Raw genomic sequence first — 16,113 nt, 5'->3', positions numbered from 1 at the left:
TAAGACAATTTATGATATAACACAATGGATGGCTAATTTGTCATACTGCATTGATATTTGATATTATTTATAACGTGTTACGCTTTGTTTTGTTTTAGATTGAATGTTTTGCATGCCAACGGTGGTTCCTAGAGGTTATGCATTATGGGTGTATATCCACTGCACGCTTCTTAGGTGTGTAATTGACATGACCAAGGAGCTATTGCAATTTAAAACTATGAAAAATGTACATTACACTGCGTGATTTTACAGTACATAAACAAGAGTGTGCAATATAGAAGGGTAGTCAGTGTACATTCTGAACCTTGTTTGAAGTGAGTAGGTCACATGACCAAGGAACTATTAGAAAAAGAAAAATGCATGTAAAATCTTGTGCGATGAAAATGGACAAACTAAAGGGTGTGCAATGTGTAGAGGCCCATTGAGTGGACATTCCGAACCTTGTTTGAAGTCAGTAGGTCACATGACCAAGGAGCTATTGAAATTCGAATGTAAAAAAACGTTGTTCTTTGTTTACGCTCCCTACCGAATTCAACTAGGAATACAAAATGCTGCTCACATTTCCACATGTTTATTAGCTTTGGAAAGCGAATTAATGTCCAAATCGGGAATATAAGACCTGTGCAATGTTGTGCGCAATTTTTCCAACATCATGACACTTATTTGGAGTCTGGTTCAAGTGGTTTGAAAGCGCGAATATCCAACTTGAAACTTGTCTTTACCTCGGTTAAGTAATTTACGTATCGGCTAATCACATATGTTATAGCAATCTGTCAGCCGATGAGAGGGGTGTCGCTTTCTCTTACTTCTCTTTATGTCTAAAAAGTAGTCTGGTCCTATGACTTTCATGACCGATAGGATTTCCTGTATTGTATCATGTTTCTACTAAACGATTTAGCAAGAAAAACGTCAGCCTGGAGAAAAATGTCAATGTGCCAAACTTTTTATATTTTTCCCACATTGCTTTTACAAGAAAAACCTCCCCTAACAACTCCTCCAGTTCCCAACGCTTTGCCAAGTTGTGTCTTTGTAGTACAGCACGTTGGCCAGCCTAAAGGAACCACACTTGAATATTTTTTTCTGAGGATACAAACTCGTGGGTTAGCTGACAACGTTACGAAAACGAAGCGTTCGCTTCAATGGGGCAGAACAGTCTGTGAGTTGTGATTCTGGATGGCCAGATAGCTACCAACAACCATGTGGGGAATTGTAAGTGACTCGTTTTAGCTAGTTTCAGCTTGTTCTTGATACCATGTCTTGTTTTGAGGTGTTTTGACTGATTGAATGTCAATTCCATTATTGCTAGCTAGCTAGCTAGCCAACAACTAAGGATGTATTTGAGAGACAAGTGCTCAGTGTAAAAATAATAATAATACATAAATCATTAACAAATAAGTGCTCATTGTGCAAATGTAATTATGTTTTCAATAAACATTGGAGACGAAAAGTTTACTTGTTGTCAACAATCTAAGCCAACCCCGTCTGTTTTTCCCCATAGTTGCACACGCGTTGGTTTTGTTGCTAAACAACCAACCAGTCTATCCAACAACTATCCCGACCAGAAACTACGGAGGCTGACTTTAAACCAACACCTCACCACAGCATATTTTATGGGAGTAACATCATGTTGGTTTTCCTGCTATGGGCTTCACTGTTCCTCTCAAGCCTCCAAGAACAAAATGGTCAAGATGGTAAGTCCAAAACTTTATAATTGTATCAATATTTTTGACTGATACAGAACTGTACAGTATGTGATGTTGAATTGCATTTTCATCATGCATACTGTAACAGGCTATACCTATGTAGCTCCAGGTGTCCAGCTTTCTGGACCTCAGAATGTGAGTGTGGAATATGACCTAAAAGACCAGAGGATATCTGTAACATGGGAAGATGACCCATCTTCCTCCAGAGTACCGGGCAAACTGATTTATGATGTGGAGGTTCTCTTAACAGTCAATATGACTGAAGTACACAGTGTGAGTGTTTTCCAAATCAATTATGCACATTACTACTATGGACCTTATTACCACCGGACACAATTCCAAGGTTACTATATAGAAGTATGAGTGGCTGGTTGTGGGTGTTGATGTCCTCAGGAAGCTGTGGATGTGAGACCAACCCTCGCCAGCAGGAAATACCACTGGAGTTGGACCTCGGCTTTACCCCTAGAGTGCACCTCCCGCTCAGTCAGGCTCCGCTCCCGATACCAGAACTACACCAGTCAATGGAGCCCCCTACAGACCATCACTGGTTGGTGTTTTTTATTACAATTAACGCATAATCACACGCAGGCAAGTATACACACACACACACACAGTACACACAAACAATGCTGTTCGTTCACATCCGTAACCTTTCTGCAGGGAGTGCCTCATCACATCCACAGGTTTTCCCAAGAAGCAGCGTGGTTCAAGTCGATAGCAACTTTACTTTCTGCTGTATTCTTGGGCCAGGGCAGAGACTTGAATACATGAAATACAACAACATTCTAATGAACACCACCCACATCATTGACCAGAGTTATGCCATGGTTGTGCATATGCAGTCTCCCTCTCCGCCCAGTTGCATCAATGTCTATTGTAATTCACCTCTGTATGGCACCTGTGTTTACGTGGGATGTAAGTATAAACTTCTTGTAAGCCTCCCTCTTACCAATCTAAGCAGCTAAACAGCTCTGTAGTTCCTTGCCATACTGTACAGTTTACAGCATCATTTGAATGTAATCATAATGGATATGGGATGTGTTCAAACATATAGATCTTATAATTCACCCCCCCCAGACCCCCCTGGGGACAGGAACCTTGTGTGTGAGACCCGGGACCTGGAGTCAGTGGAGTGTCACTGGGACACAGGGAGGGCCACCAACCTGACTAAACAGAGGATGACTCGTTATCACCTGAATGGAAGGTACAGTACAGTACTATAACAAAAAGGAAAAGCCACACACTCTAGTAGCTCCAATGCAATAATTTATTCACCAACAGTTCAACAGCAAGCTGTCTTTATCAGGCTAGAGTACTACCCAGGCCATGATATTGTTAGTATTATTGTGTAATAATCACTGGAGGTGACATTCTCTGTCCATGTATTCTTCAGAGCTTGTCCAAACAGAACAGTCTCAAACTGCTACCAAACAGTACGAGTGGATCAGGGGGAGAGGAATTGGACATTGACTGCCAGAAACCCGCTCGGCACACTGGAGCTCAGAGACACAGCAGATCTGAAGAAAAGAGGTACAGTAGTGTGATAGCAGCTCCTCACACACTGCATATGAATCTATTCCTTACTCTTAGTATATTGATTTACAAGGCCATTGAATGTTGAGGTTCTACCTTCCAGTGCGTTTACTAGCTCCCATGGAAGTGGTGGCTTCAGGTGTGAATGCCAGTGTTCAGTGGCAGTGGGAAAGACCGCAGTACCATATACTATTAATGGTTTGCCAAGTACAGCTGAACCATAGTGGGCACATAGACATGGTAAGTTACAGTAGGACACCTACAATACAATGGACAATAGAGTTATTAACTAGGCAATACTAATGCTAAGCCCATTTACATTCTATTCACAGAGGAACTATTCTGGCATAGGTCTTAGGTCAGTAGTTTTACATGGCCTAGCACCTGCCCAGACATACACAGTGCAGGTGTGTTGTGGATTGAAACAGCATTTCTGGAAATGGGGCGACTGGAGCGAAGGTAGCACCTTCAAAACCGAAGAGGACAGTGAGTATCCAATCCATATGCAGCTACATGGACACACCTTTTTAAATACGGGTAAAAAGGAAGACAGTTCAAACACACACCGTATGTGTGGATTGTATTTGATTACATACCATTTTTATGTCATTGTGTGTTTTTTTGTCCCCAGTTCCTGAAGCGTTAGATGTATGGATGCAGATTGAAGGGAACCAAACCATTATACTATGGAAAGTAAGTTTTGAAGATTGTGTACACTCTATAGTATACATTATGTGATATTGGTCATACTACATTATAAACTGGGTGGTTCATGGCCTGAATGCTGACTGGCTGACAGCCACGGGTATAACAAAACATTTATTTTTACGTTGGTAATCAGTTTATAATAGCAATAAGGCACCTTGGAGTTTGTGGTATATGGTCAATATACCACGGCTAAAGGCTGTATCCAGACACTCCGCTTTGCATTGTGCCTAAGAACAGCCCTTAGTCGTGGTATATTGGCCATATACCACACCCCCTCGGGCCTTATTGTTTAAGTATAGCACATTAGGGGACTGGGCTGATAATCAAGACTTTAATTAGATACAGTGGGCTCTAAAATTACTTGCACCCCTGACTGGCAATACACAAACAATGCTTAAACAAATATAAACAATATAATTATAGAGATAAACTCAAAATACCAACATGTGAGAAATACTGTACTTTATTAATGTTTCAATGGAACCAACCAAAATAATTTATTGATTTAATTAAAATTCAATGTCCTCCAAATCAAGGTTTTACAATTAATGGTACCCTTAAAGATTACTGGAAATAACATCTACCAAAATTAAATCACTAATTAAATTCCACTTATTTAAGTTTATCTAAGTTTTAAGGAACTATATTGAGCCATTACATCACTTCCTGTTTCACTAGGGTATAAAAATGAGGTAACACACCTGCAATATCCCGCTGTCATCCAACACCATGAAGAAAACAAAAGAACTAGCAGTTCAAAAGAGACAGATGGTCGTAGACCTTCATAAATCTGGTAATGGCTACAAGAAGATCCACAAATGATTGAATATACCACTGAGCACTATCAGGGCAATTATTAGAAAATTCAAAAGATATGGAACAGTTGAAAACCTCAAGGGTAGAGGACGCAAATGCATTTTGCCCCCCAGGATAGGGAGGAGGATGGTGAGAGAAGCAACAAAATCCCCAAGAATCACTGTGAAAGAATTGCAGGCCTTGGTGGCGTCTTGGGGTCACCAGGTTTCAAAAAGCACCATCAGACGCCACCTCCACAACCACAGGCTCTTTGGAAGGGTTGCCAGAAGAAAGCCCTTTCTGACCCCAAGACACAGATGCAAGCGCTTGGAGTTTGCCAAACGTTATTTAAATTATGACTGGAAGAAGGTGCTCTGGTCAGATGAGACCAAAATTGAACGTTTTGGTCAGATACAGCATCGGCATGTTTGGTGTCGAAACAGAGATGCATACAAGGAGAGGCACCTCATACCCACAGTGAAATATGGAGGGGGGTCAGTGATGTTTTGGGGCTGTTTTAATTCCAGAGGTCATGGGGCACTGGTTAAGATTGATGGCATAATGAATTCTACTAAGTATCAGGCAATTTTGGCTGACAATCAATTTTAATTTTATTTTAATCAATTTTATTTTATATAGCCCTTCGTACATCAGCTAATATCTCGAAGTGCTGTACAGACACCCAGCCTAAAACCCCAAACAGCTAGTAATGCAGGTGTAGAAGCACGGTGGCTAGGAAAAACTCCCTAGAAAGGCCAAAACCTAGGAAGAAACCTAGAGAGGAACCAGGCTGAGGGGTGGCCAGTCCTCTTCTGGCTGTGCCGGGTGGAGATTATAACAGAACTATGCCAAGATGTTCAAAAATGTTCATAAGTGACAAGCATGGTCAAATAATAATCATGAATAATTTTCAGTTGGCTTTTCATAGCCGATCATCAAGAGTTGAAAAACAACAGGTCTGGGACAGGTGGCGGTTCCATAACCGCAGGCAGAACAGCTGAAACTGGAATAGCAGCAAGGCCAGGCGGACTGGGGACAGCAAGGAGTCACCACGGGCGGCAGTCCCGACGCATGGTCCTAGGGCCCAGGTCCTCCGAGAGAAAGAAAGAGAGAAGGAGAAAATTAGAGGGAGCCAAGATTTTCAAAATTTCCATAAATGACAAGCATGGTCAAATAATAATCAGGAATAAATCTGTTGGCTTTTCATAGCCGATCATTAAGAGTTGAAAACAGCAGGTCTGGGACAGGTAGGGGTTCCATAACCGCAGGCAGAACAGTTGAAACTGGAATAGCAGCAAGGCCAGGCGGACTGGGGACAGCAAGGAGTCACCACGGCCGGTAGTCCCGACGTATGGTCCTAGGGCTCAGGTCCTCCGAGAGAAAGAAAGAGAGAAGGAGAAAATTAGAGAGAGCCAAGATTTTCAAAATGTTCATAAATGACAAGCATGGTCAAATAATAATCAGGAATAAATCTCAGTTGGCTTTTCATAGCCGATCATTAAGAGTTGAAAACAGCAGGTCTGGGACAGGTAGGGGTTCCGTAACCACAGGCAGAACAGTTGAAACTGGAATAGCAGCAAGGCCAGGCGGACTGGGGACAGCAAGGTGTCATCATGCCCGGTAGTCCTGACGTATGGTCCTAGGGCTCAGGTTCTCAGAGAGAAAGAGAGAACGAGAGAATTAGAGAGAGCATACTTAAATTCACACAGGACACTGGATAAGACAGGAGAAGTACTCCAGGTAACCAACTGACCCTAGCCCCCCGACACAAACTACTGCAGCATAAATACTGGAGGCTGAGACAGGAGCGGTCAGGAGACACTGTGGCCCCATCCGAAGAAACCCCCGGACAGGGCCAAATAGGAAGGATATAACCCCACCCACTTTGCCAAAGCACAGCCCCCGCACCACTAGAGGGAAATCCTCAACCACCAACTTACAATCCTGAGACAAGGCCGAGTATAGCCCACAAAGGTCTCCACCACAGCACAAACCAAGGGGGGGCGCCAACCCAGACAGGAAGATCACGTCAGTAACTCAACCCACTCAAGTGACGCACCCCTCCTAGGGACGGCATGAAAGAGCACCAGCAAGCCAGTGACTCAGCCCCTGTAACAGGGTTAGAGGCAGAGAATCCCAGTGGAGAGAGGGGAACCGGCCTGGCAGAGGCAACAATCTGGTTGCCTCTGCCAGAAGGCTGGGACTTGGCCGTAAGTAGACTTTCCAACAAGACAATGACCCGAAACATTCCTCAAGATCCACACAGAAATGGTTCTGTGACAACAAAATCAATGTTCTGCCATGGCCATCTCAGTCGCCGGACCTCAATCAAATCGAAAACCTGTGGGCTGAGTGGAAGAGGGCAGTTGATAAGCGCAAACCCAAGAATGTGAAGGATCTTGAAAGGATCTGCATAGAGGAATGGTCCAAAATCCCTCCAAATGTGTTCCTTAACCTTGTCAAACATTACACGAAAAGACTCCATGCTGTTATCCTTGCCAGAGGTGGTTGCACTAAGTACTAAATGAGGAGTGCCAATAATTATGAAACCTTGATTTTGGTGAAATGTATTTTGTATTAAATAATTGAATGATTTTGGTTGGTTCCATTGAAACATTAATAAAGTACAGTATTTCTCACATGTTGGTATTTTGAGTTTATCTCTATAATTATATTGTTTAAAGTATTGTTTGTGCATTGCCAGTCAGGGGTGCCAGTAATTTTGGAGCCCACTGTATGAATTATATCAAATAGATTATGATATTCATCCCTTTCTCTTTAGCCCCTTACAGTGAATCAGAGTCATGGGCAGATCAAGGACTATGAGGTGACCTGGGGAAGGCAGGAGACAATTGTCCATCCACCTCAGAATGACCTTCTCATCAGTGATCGATCCACCGATGAGGGGCATAGGGTCACAGTTACAGCCAAAAACTCTGCTGGCAGCTCCCTTCCCTCGATCATCATTATTCCCAGGCTTCCTCACAGAAGTAAAAGCTCCATGAAAATTGTTGGCAGTGATGGTGGGTTTAACCTATCCTGGTCCGCTAGCCCCAATGCTAGCTGTGGCTACGTGGTGGACTGGTGTCCCACACATACTAAATGCAGAGTGGAGTGGGTTAAGGTACCAGCTGGTATAACCAGGGCCAGAATCCAATCAGGTAAGATGCCATCTCAGTAAGGGGATAGTGTGTTGAAATGAGATCTGGGTTCAAACACATGTATTAGATTTTTTGTTATTTAAATACTTATTTCCTGTGTAGTTGAGTATTTTCAAATAATGTCTCCCGAATCCGCTACTTCTACTGGCAGTATTTGAAAGTATTTTGAAATTATGTCCATTAAATAGCCTACTATTTGAAAGTGTTTTCAAGTACTTATTTTAAATACTATTTTCTAATACCTGGGTTAAATGCATGGGAGTGTTTTTTTTTGTGTCAGTATATTTGTGTATTTCCAGATACATTCCAATATTCAACTACTTGTCTTTTATAATAAAAAATATCTGAATACTTACTTCGAAATGTATGTGAAAGTAATTGAGATATTTGAAATAGTATTGGAAACCAGGTCAGGCTGAAATTGCTCAAACACCATGTCACAAGGTAAATGCTTTTTAATAGTTATTGTAATACCTTTGGAGTTTGGTTCGTGAAGAATATGTATACCTTCATGCCCTTGTTGCGGTTTCTCACACCCAGCTAGCTTTGAAGAGGGGGTGAGGTACACACTCTCCATCTTTGCCTGTACTCCAGGGGCTCCAGAGCTATGGGAGAGAAGGGAGGGCTATGTAAAAGAGTGCCGTAAGTATCCACTCTTCTGACTTATAAATCCAGAATTCTTCATTCTCTTTCCTCTTGCTATAGTATTTGACCATCCATCTCTATCTTTGCTACATAGTTCCAAAAGGACAGATTCAGAAGTTGGCTGCAGAACAGCATGGTTCGGACACGGTTCTGATCTCCTGGACTGGTATTCCCCCTGAGAATCAGACGGCATTCATTCATGGTTACATCATATACTACTTTGATACTTCCCATCCTTCCAGCATGAGAATTTTCAATGTCACTACAGGTATGAAACACATGTCCAGAGAAGATTTACAGTATTCGGAGACAAATTGATTAAATGTAATCATATCTTGCTGCTTTCTTTTTTTCTCTCCTTACTTTCTTCTTTTTGAATCATTGCCTGCTATGATGGCCAGATGAGCCTGGGGCCAAGAATCTGACAGGCATACCTGTCAGCTCCTACAGATTCATAGTGAAGGCCCTCACATCAGTAGGGGAGGGCGGAGACTCTTCACCAGTCTTCCTCCAGATGAACCCGCAGAGTATGTCCTGACCTATTCAGTTGTGTATTTTTATTGCTGCTGCTTTGTAAAAAGCTGTAACTTTCTGACTTCATTCCACAGCTGATCAGTTGATCCCAGTGATTATCATTTCCCTGGGTTCAGCTGCCTGTCTCCTCACTCTGGTCACCATCTTATGCTACAGAAACTGGAAATGGTAGGAACATGTTTACTGTCATGTCAATCAATCAATCAATCAATCAAATGTATTTTATAAAGTGGGTTGTTCCATGTCATTTCAGAAAGCCAAGACACCCACCATCTCAGATTGTTCTGAAATTGTTTCTGTAGTTAGAAACAGATAAGATTAGCATTTGTGCAACATTATTTTGTTCAAATATAATTACATATCTGTGAAATTAAGCTAATTGATTGCACCTAAATTGGTCATTTTAATTTATAGGATTCATATAATATTTAATAAATATAGAACCTAACATCTGATTTGGACCAAGCTTTTTTTCTAACAATGAATGGTCAAAAGCCACCTATGGACCCTGCACACCCCACACCAATCCCAACCCATCCCAACAATGAGTATACAGTATCAGTTCACTATGTCTGACTAGTAGTATGGAGCTGCAGCTCTGAGTATTGTTTATTCATCCTATGTAATATATTCTCAGGGAATTTGGTAATGTTTTTTTCCCCCTGTTCAGAGAAATTAGTCATTGAAGTTGTTAGGTTTCTGTCCCATCCTATATTCTGATATTACCGGGTTCTGACTAGTAGAGGGTGCTATTCCTGCTATTAGGTGATTTTTTTATTTATTTATTGTATTTTTAAGAACCAACCAACCCCCCCCCCCATCTATAGGTAACATCACTGAGTTACACAATACATTTTTAGATACTTTAGGATGATTTGAAGTGTGAAAATGCTAATATAGGTACCATTTACTTGCATTGGATTTGTGCCACAAATGCCAAAAAGTTAGCATATGAAACAGTGGCCCAAAAAAAACAAAGCATGGTTTGCTGTTAACGTTTGTCAATATACTGCTTACAGGGTAAGGAAACCAGTATCATTTTGTAATTTGGGTGAACTCCCTTTAACATTGAGGGGGGGGATCTTCTAACTTTTTCACCTAATAATAGGAACAGCACCATCTAGTGGTCAGAACAGTAATATGAGAATATAGGATGGGACAGAAACCTAACAACTTCAATGACTCATTTCTCTGAACAGGGGGGGAAAAAACATGACCAAATTCACTGAGAATACATTACATAGGATGAAGAAACAACACTCAGAGCTGCAGCTCCATACAACTAGTCAGACATAGTGAACTGATAATATATACCTGTTGTTGGGTTGGGATTGGCGTGGGGTGTTTGTAGGTGACTTTTGATCGTTCCTTTGGATTCCTCATGACGATCTCATTGTTAGAAAGACGTTTGGTCTAAATATGATGTTAGGTACTATATTGAATAATATATGAATCCTATCAATTAAAATAGGCAATTTGTATGCAATCAATTAGCTCAATTTCTCGGAGATCAAATTATATTTTAACAAAATAATGTTGCAGGAATACTAATTTTATCTGTCTCTAACAACAGAAACGATTTCATAACAATCTGAGATGTGCTTTTTAAGGTGGAACGACCCAAAGCCCTTTTTACATCGGCAGTTGTCACAACGTTTGTATAAAAACTCAGATTAAAACCCCAAAGAGGAAGCAATGCAGATATAGAAGCACGGTGGCTAGGAAAAACTCCCTAGAAAGGAAGGACCCTAGAAAGAAACCTAGAGAGGAACCAGGCTCAGAGGTCCTCTTCTGGCTGTGCCGGGTGGAGATTCTAAGAGTACATGGTCGTTTAGGCAAGATTGTTCTTCAAGATGTTCAAACGTTCATAGATGACCAGAAGTGTAGCCGGAGAGTAGAGCATTTCAGTACAGCCTGGTCTCACAGCAGTCTAATCTTGAAGTGACGAAAGCATGGATTAGTTTTTCTGCATCATTTTTGGACAAACAGTTTCAGATTTTTGCAATGTTACAAACTGCTCTTGAAAATATTTATGATATGTTTGTCATAAAATGCTGTTACAAAGACAGTGCACACCCCACTCCATTGGCTGTTATTTTTTCCAGGACCTGTCCATATTACTGTTTTATCAAACATTTATTTTCTTCATGTCAACAGTGTGAAAGAGAACGTGTATCCTGAAATTCCAAAGCCAGTATGGAAGGAGGAATGGTTGACACCACTGGTAGGTCCTCGGTCCCACTCCATCTTGTTTTTGCATATAAGCACTCTAGACTAGAAAGCAGTACTTGCTGCAGGTAGAGTATATCCTGATATGAATGTTTTTCTTGTTTTCCAGCAGGGCAATGGCCGCCAAATCCTCTATGTGGATCCATGTCAACCCAGTGAGATTGATATAGTGTGTAACCGAGAGCAGTCTGGAGAAGCTGTACTAGATAACAATGCTGGAAAGGGTGCCTTAACCAACACAAACTCTGATGCTCTGCATGGATATTACAACCAGCTCCTCAGCAAGACCACTTCAGGACACTTCACCTTCTCTCCTCACACAATGGGATCGCCATCCTCTCAACTCTCAGGCACAGTAATCCAGAACCCCTCATACAACCTAGAAGTACAGGCTAGTTTAGATATGGAACAGTCTGTGGGATATGAGCCGGATATGAACTCTTTCTCCTGTCCTAAACCTGAACCACACAACGCCATGTCGTATGTGCCCGTTGAGACGGATTCCTGGGGTTACAAGTTCCAGTATCACATAGAAGACAGCTCTCCTCTCCAGGAGTAGAGCTTCTGGGCAGCCCTATTTCCATCAGCTCCACTCAATTCATATTTTTGTTCCAGCCCAGCACTAACACAGCTGAGAAGACCAATTAAGATTTTGATTGGGCCATGATTGCACTGCTCCTGGAAATAAAAGTGGCTTATCAAACAGAAAGAATGAACTGATGTTCTTGTATTTATTTAAATGCACTTCTCTCTGCTGACTTGATATGTTGCTTTATGTGAAATATTTAGATGACAGTGGAAATGTTTTAATAGATACAGCATGAGTAAGTATTGCTTCCGTCCCTCTCTTCGCCCCAACCAGGGACCTTCTGCACACATCGACAACAGTCACCCTCGAAGAACCGTTACCCATCGCTCCACAAAAGCCGCGGCCCTAGGGAAACAACTACTTCAAGTCTCAGAGCGAGTGACGTCACCGATTGAAACGCTAGCGGTCACCCAACTAACTAGCTATTTCACAAATTCACACCGGTTTTTTTCTGGCAGCATATGGAAGCACGTTCGATTGTGCGTCAAGATTTCAGCATAGCAAATTTGTATGAAGGTCTGGTTATTAAATGGGTAAATAGTTCAATAGTAATATGGTCTAAAACGCTCTGGTGACAAACGTTGCTACCCTGTTTCCAATTATCTACATGGCTGGGAGAACCTATTCAAGTAAGTTAAGTAAATACTTTTCGAAAATGTTTTTTATTTTTTATTAATTGTTACAGTGCAGGCTAACTCGAATGAGCTAGCTAGTTGGCTAGCTAGACGACTTTACATACTGTATAGATAACGTTAGCTGGCTAAGCGAATTAAATATCACCAGCTACCTAACTTCATATTAGTTCGCTATCTTGATGTATTTATCACTGTAAAAAACAAACTCCAAATGCCATGGAGGAGGGTGAAAGGATCATTTTTAGCAGCCCCAACTTTCAAAGTGAGAGAGTAGGTTATTCTGGATAGGGCAGGTACTTGTGTGTAGTTCCAGTCCCTAGAAGTGAGGACGGAGGTAAAAGTAACATAATATTCAGTGCAGTGTAATTTGGGTATAAGGAAGTCTGTTTCTTGTGAGTTTTTCTGTCCTCAGATAAAGAGAGCTCTGAACGCCTGACTACGGATGAAGAGTTCCCAATGAAGAGCAGTGGTTCTCAGTCCTGATCCTGGGGACTCAAAGGAGTGCACATTTTTGTTTTTGCCTTAGCACTGCACAGCTGATTCAAATGATCAACTCATCATCAAGCTTCGAGTGGTATTAATGTATTCATTTGTGATGCTATCCTTGTTATGATCCTGTTAGTGTCACATGCTACACATGCACATGTGTGTGCCCATGCATCTATCAATCCAATGTTATCATGCTTTGTTATAAGGGATATTATACTTTAGTAGTCCACAATGACCTGGTGATGTAAAAGTCTAATAATGACATACATTATATTCCATATTCCTAGATACCTTGTAAATGGAGTTTCCTTCAAAACGATTGCCTACAGTTACTGTGTAGGGCACTGCAAGGTTGAGTGACCAGGGCCATCTGGGACTGCCTACTGGAGGAATTCAGGCGTGTGAAGGCTACCTGTGTCCTGCATAACTTCATAAGGATGGACACGAGGACCCGGAGGGGATCTGCAGCTCGCTGGCGTGTGCCAGAGGAGAAGTCTGGTGCCCTGCAGGATGTTTCAAGGATGGGGTCCAACAACGCAGCAAGAGAGGCAATCCGTGTGCGGGAGATCTTCACCTCCTACTTCTTCGAAGAGGGTGCTATTCCCTGGCAACACCATAGACTACACTATGCACAACCAAAGGCTCTTTTAAGAGCCATCCACATTGCAGTAAGAGTATTCTTCCATTTACTTAGCTATGTCAACTGCAGTTATTCAATTCCCAGTTTCTCTCCCTTTAATTTCTAATTCTCAGGTGATGGTGCTGTTTAGGTAAGGGTGTGATGTCTATACAAAAACAAAACAGGCTATTTTAAGTCCTCCATATTGAAAAAAGTTTAAACAATTAGACACCCTATAACCCACACATACACGCATGTATCAATCTGATTGATGGATTGCGTTGTGCAGTAAGCAGGCTCAGGTGTATAACTGTGGCTCCTTCCACCTTCAAAGAATAGGCAAGAGGGCCAACCATGGAGAATAGTAAGACAATTCATTATTTCTATAACTACGCTATATTTTTTGTCCTCGTGTGTCTGTCCATGTTTTTCAGCATAAAGTACTCTGCAGCCACTTAGTGTGGACACCAGGTAAGGCCACACACAGATTCCTGTTGAACACTCTCTTTAACTACCTTATTTTCTCAATAACAGTCTCTCTCCTTCACTTCATCCCTCTCTCCCCTTCTCCCTAAATCCTCTAGGTTATATCAGCTGTGTCAGTGAACCCCTCTCGCATCTGAACTGGCTACTTAGAGGGCACAGCATGATCAGAGGTGAGAAGTCACGTCAACAGGAAGTATTATTGAAGAGATTCTTTACATTGAAATAGAGATTCAGTAGTCCCATAGTTAATGATCCAAGGTCAGTTTTGCATTTCACCTGATGATTATGATGACAGTGTTAGCATGTTTAAGCCTTGGGTTTTTTAAATGTTTATTCTATCTCTCCATCTTTCTCTCGTCTGCAGGTATGTTTTGATGTGAGAGAGGATGCCAACCCCCAGCCCCGTCATACAGGGGCGAAAATCTGATATCAACCTTGGAGGGGACAATTACATTACATTTTCTCAAGAGCAATTCCTGAGGGGGACACCAAAAGTAGTGCTGTAACACATAGCCTACGTTGTAATATGTTAAATGTATATTGAGGAACCATAATTCCTACAACTGGATAATTGATAGGTACAGTAGTTAACTGAAGGGTTTTCCCAACTTGTTCAAATGTTTAAATCATTATAATTCTACTACTAATAATAGTTATAGCAGTGCTCCTTACCAGTCCAGTATGTATGCAGGTATTCGTACTTACAACCAGCAATATCAAGAAAGGCCAGTAGGTGGCAATGGTACTGTACACTGTATGGGTGTAGTTTTCATAAATACAATGAACATGGTGTGATCACATCTAAAAGAATCTCCATTGAGAACCATCACAAAGTTGGTCTCCGTATTGAAATGACCTTTTAAGTTGACTTTTTCTGGTACATTTATATAGTCATTAAATATGTGCCACTGGCCTGAATCTAATACAATATCTTTACAAGAACAAAAAGCTTAAAATAAGTACAGTTCTAAAAGCAATGAAAAACCCAAATAAATCAAACAAAATATCCTTCAGTCAGTGTCTCAACTCTTCAAACAGCAGCTATGGACAAGTATGTCGCACAAAGTACGCAATTTTAAATAAAATAACATGAAGTAAATAATTTGTAAGTGTACTAAAAACTGAAAACTACTAAACAAAAGAACAAATATCAATTACACCAGGGGTTCTCAAACAGGGGTCCATGGATTAATTGCAAGGGGTCCGTGAAATAAAAAAGTGTAATGAATGTAGTCAGTGCCACAAGGTTTCCAGTAAGTTTACATATAATATAGAGTGGAGGTCCCTGAGGACCGCTCAAAACCTTGCCTCAAAATATGCATGGGTTCATGGGTGCAGTAAGACACATGATTTAGCTAGTCAACGAATCACCTTGATTAGCTGAATCATTTAAGTGTTGTACACCATGTAGGTCAGCAGGGTTGGTGGCCACTGCCATATTCCAACTAAGAAACCTGTCAATACGGATTCTCTTTAGACTTCCATCTATCATTCACTCCTATTCCATAGCCTTTTATTCCATGATTACACATCTCTATCAACAGCCTTTTAATTAAACCTTGATTATACACTTTATGACATACATCTATGTTATAATTCATTAGACATCCAGGTATAACCAATGATGGTAAATATAATCACATTACAGTTAGTTATGCCTTGTGAAGAACAATCAAGTCGGCCTGCCAGTTTCAGTTAGAATTTGCACTAATGTTAAAGATTAACACTATATTGCACTCATTTGCTTGTTTTGCTGAGATGTTTTCTATATGTTTTCTTAATGCCTTTGAATGTGATAATGACCGACATGATTGTGTGCATTAACCAATCATTAGGTTTTAAGTATTGATTCACAATCCTGAAAGAAACAAAAGTTTAATATAATTTGTCCATGTAATAAATAATCAGTTATTATACTGTCTCGTCAAACCTTTCATAAAAAGTATTCATGTGCTTTACTTGATGATAAAATAACTTACATGGACCA

General features: G+C 41.0%; 1 protein-coding gene across 4 annotated transcripts; it reads left to right on the top strand.

Moving 5' to 3' along the window:
* The first annotated feature begins 509 nt into the window (after positions 1 to 509).
* LOC139543822 (leukemia inhibitory factor receptor-like) lies at positions 510 to 16,040 on the top strand. Of its 4 annotated transcripts, XM_071350265.1 has the most exons (22): positions 511 to 1,209; positions 1,499 to 1,691; positions 1,792 to 1,976; positions 2,097 to 2,250; positions 2,364 to 2,618; positions 2,781 to 2,907; positions 3,097 to 3,233; positions 3,340 to 3,476; positions 3,569 to 3,722; positions 3,868 to 3,929; positions 7,522 to 7,900; positions 8,441 to 8,542; positions 8,640 to 8,813; positions 8,947 to 9,072; positions 9,154 to 9,247; positions 11,237 to 11,303; positions 11,418 to 12,526; positions 12,945 to 13,106; positions 13,309 to 13,689; positions 14,075 to 14,111; positions 14,225 to 14,296; positions 14,491 to 16,040. In XM_071350265.1, exons 2-17 carry the CDS (start codon positions 1,625 to 1,627, stop codon positions 11,865 to 11,867), a joined length of 2,670 nt encoding a protein of 889 aa, XP_071206366.1. In that variant the 5' UTR covers positions 511 to 1,209; positions 1,499 to 1,624; the 3' UTR covers positions 11,868 to 12,526; positions 12,945 to 13,106; positions 13,309 to 13,689; positions 14,075 to 14,111; positions 14,225 to 14,296; positions 14,491 to 16,040. The 4 variants fall into 4 exon arrangements, with proteins under 4 accessions (XP_071206367.1, XP_071206366.1, XP_071206368.1 ...); XM_071350266.1 differs by having other exon boundaries at positions 510 to 1,209; positions 11,421 to 13,106; XM_071350267.1 differs by having other exon boundaries at positions 1,807 to 1,976; positions 11,418 to 13,106.
* Positions 16,041 to 16,113: the final 73 nt, after the last annotated feature.

This window comes from Salvelinus alpinus, chromosome 18 (assembly GCF_045679555.1).
Source record: "Salvelinus alpinus chromosome 18, SLU_Salpinus.1, whole genome shotgun sequence".
NCBI classification, from domain to species: Eukaryota; Metazoa; Chordata; class Actinopteri; order Salmoniformes; family Salmonidae; genus Salvelinus; species Salvelinus alpinus.
This window is presented reverse-complemented; position numbering and strand designations above follow the sequence as displayed.

Bases quoted from the DNA above. Each gene is read 5' to 3' on its own strand.
- LOC139543822 (XM_071350265.1), top strand. From the start codon at position 1,625: ATGTTGGTTTTCCTGCTATGGGCTTCACTGTTCCTCTCAAGCCTCCAA. The intron at 3,723-3,867 runs GTGAGTATCCAA...TTTTGTCCCCAG, and splicing joins CTTCAAAACCGAAGAGGACA to TTCCTGAAGCGTTAGATGTA. The intron at 7,901-8,440 runs GTAAGATGCCAT...TCTCACACCCAG, and splicing joins CAGGGCCAGAATCCAATCAG to CTAGCTTTGAAGAGGGGGTG.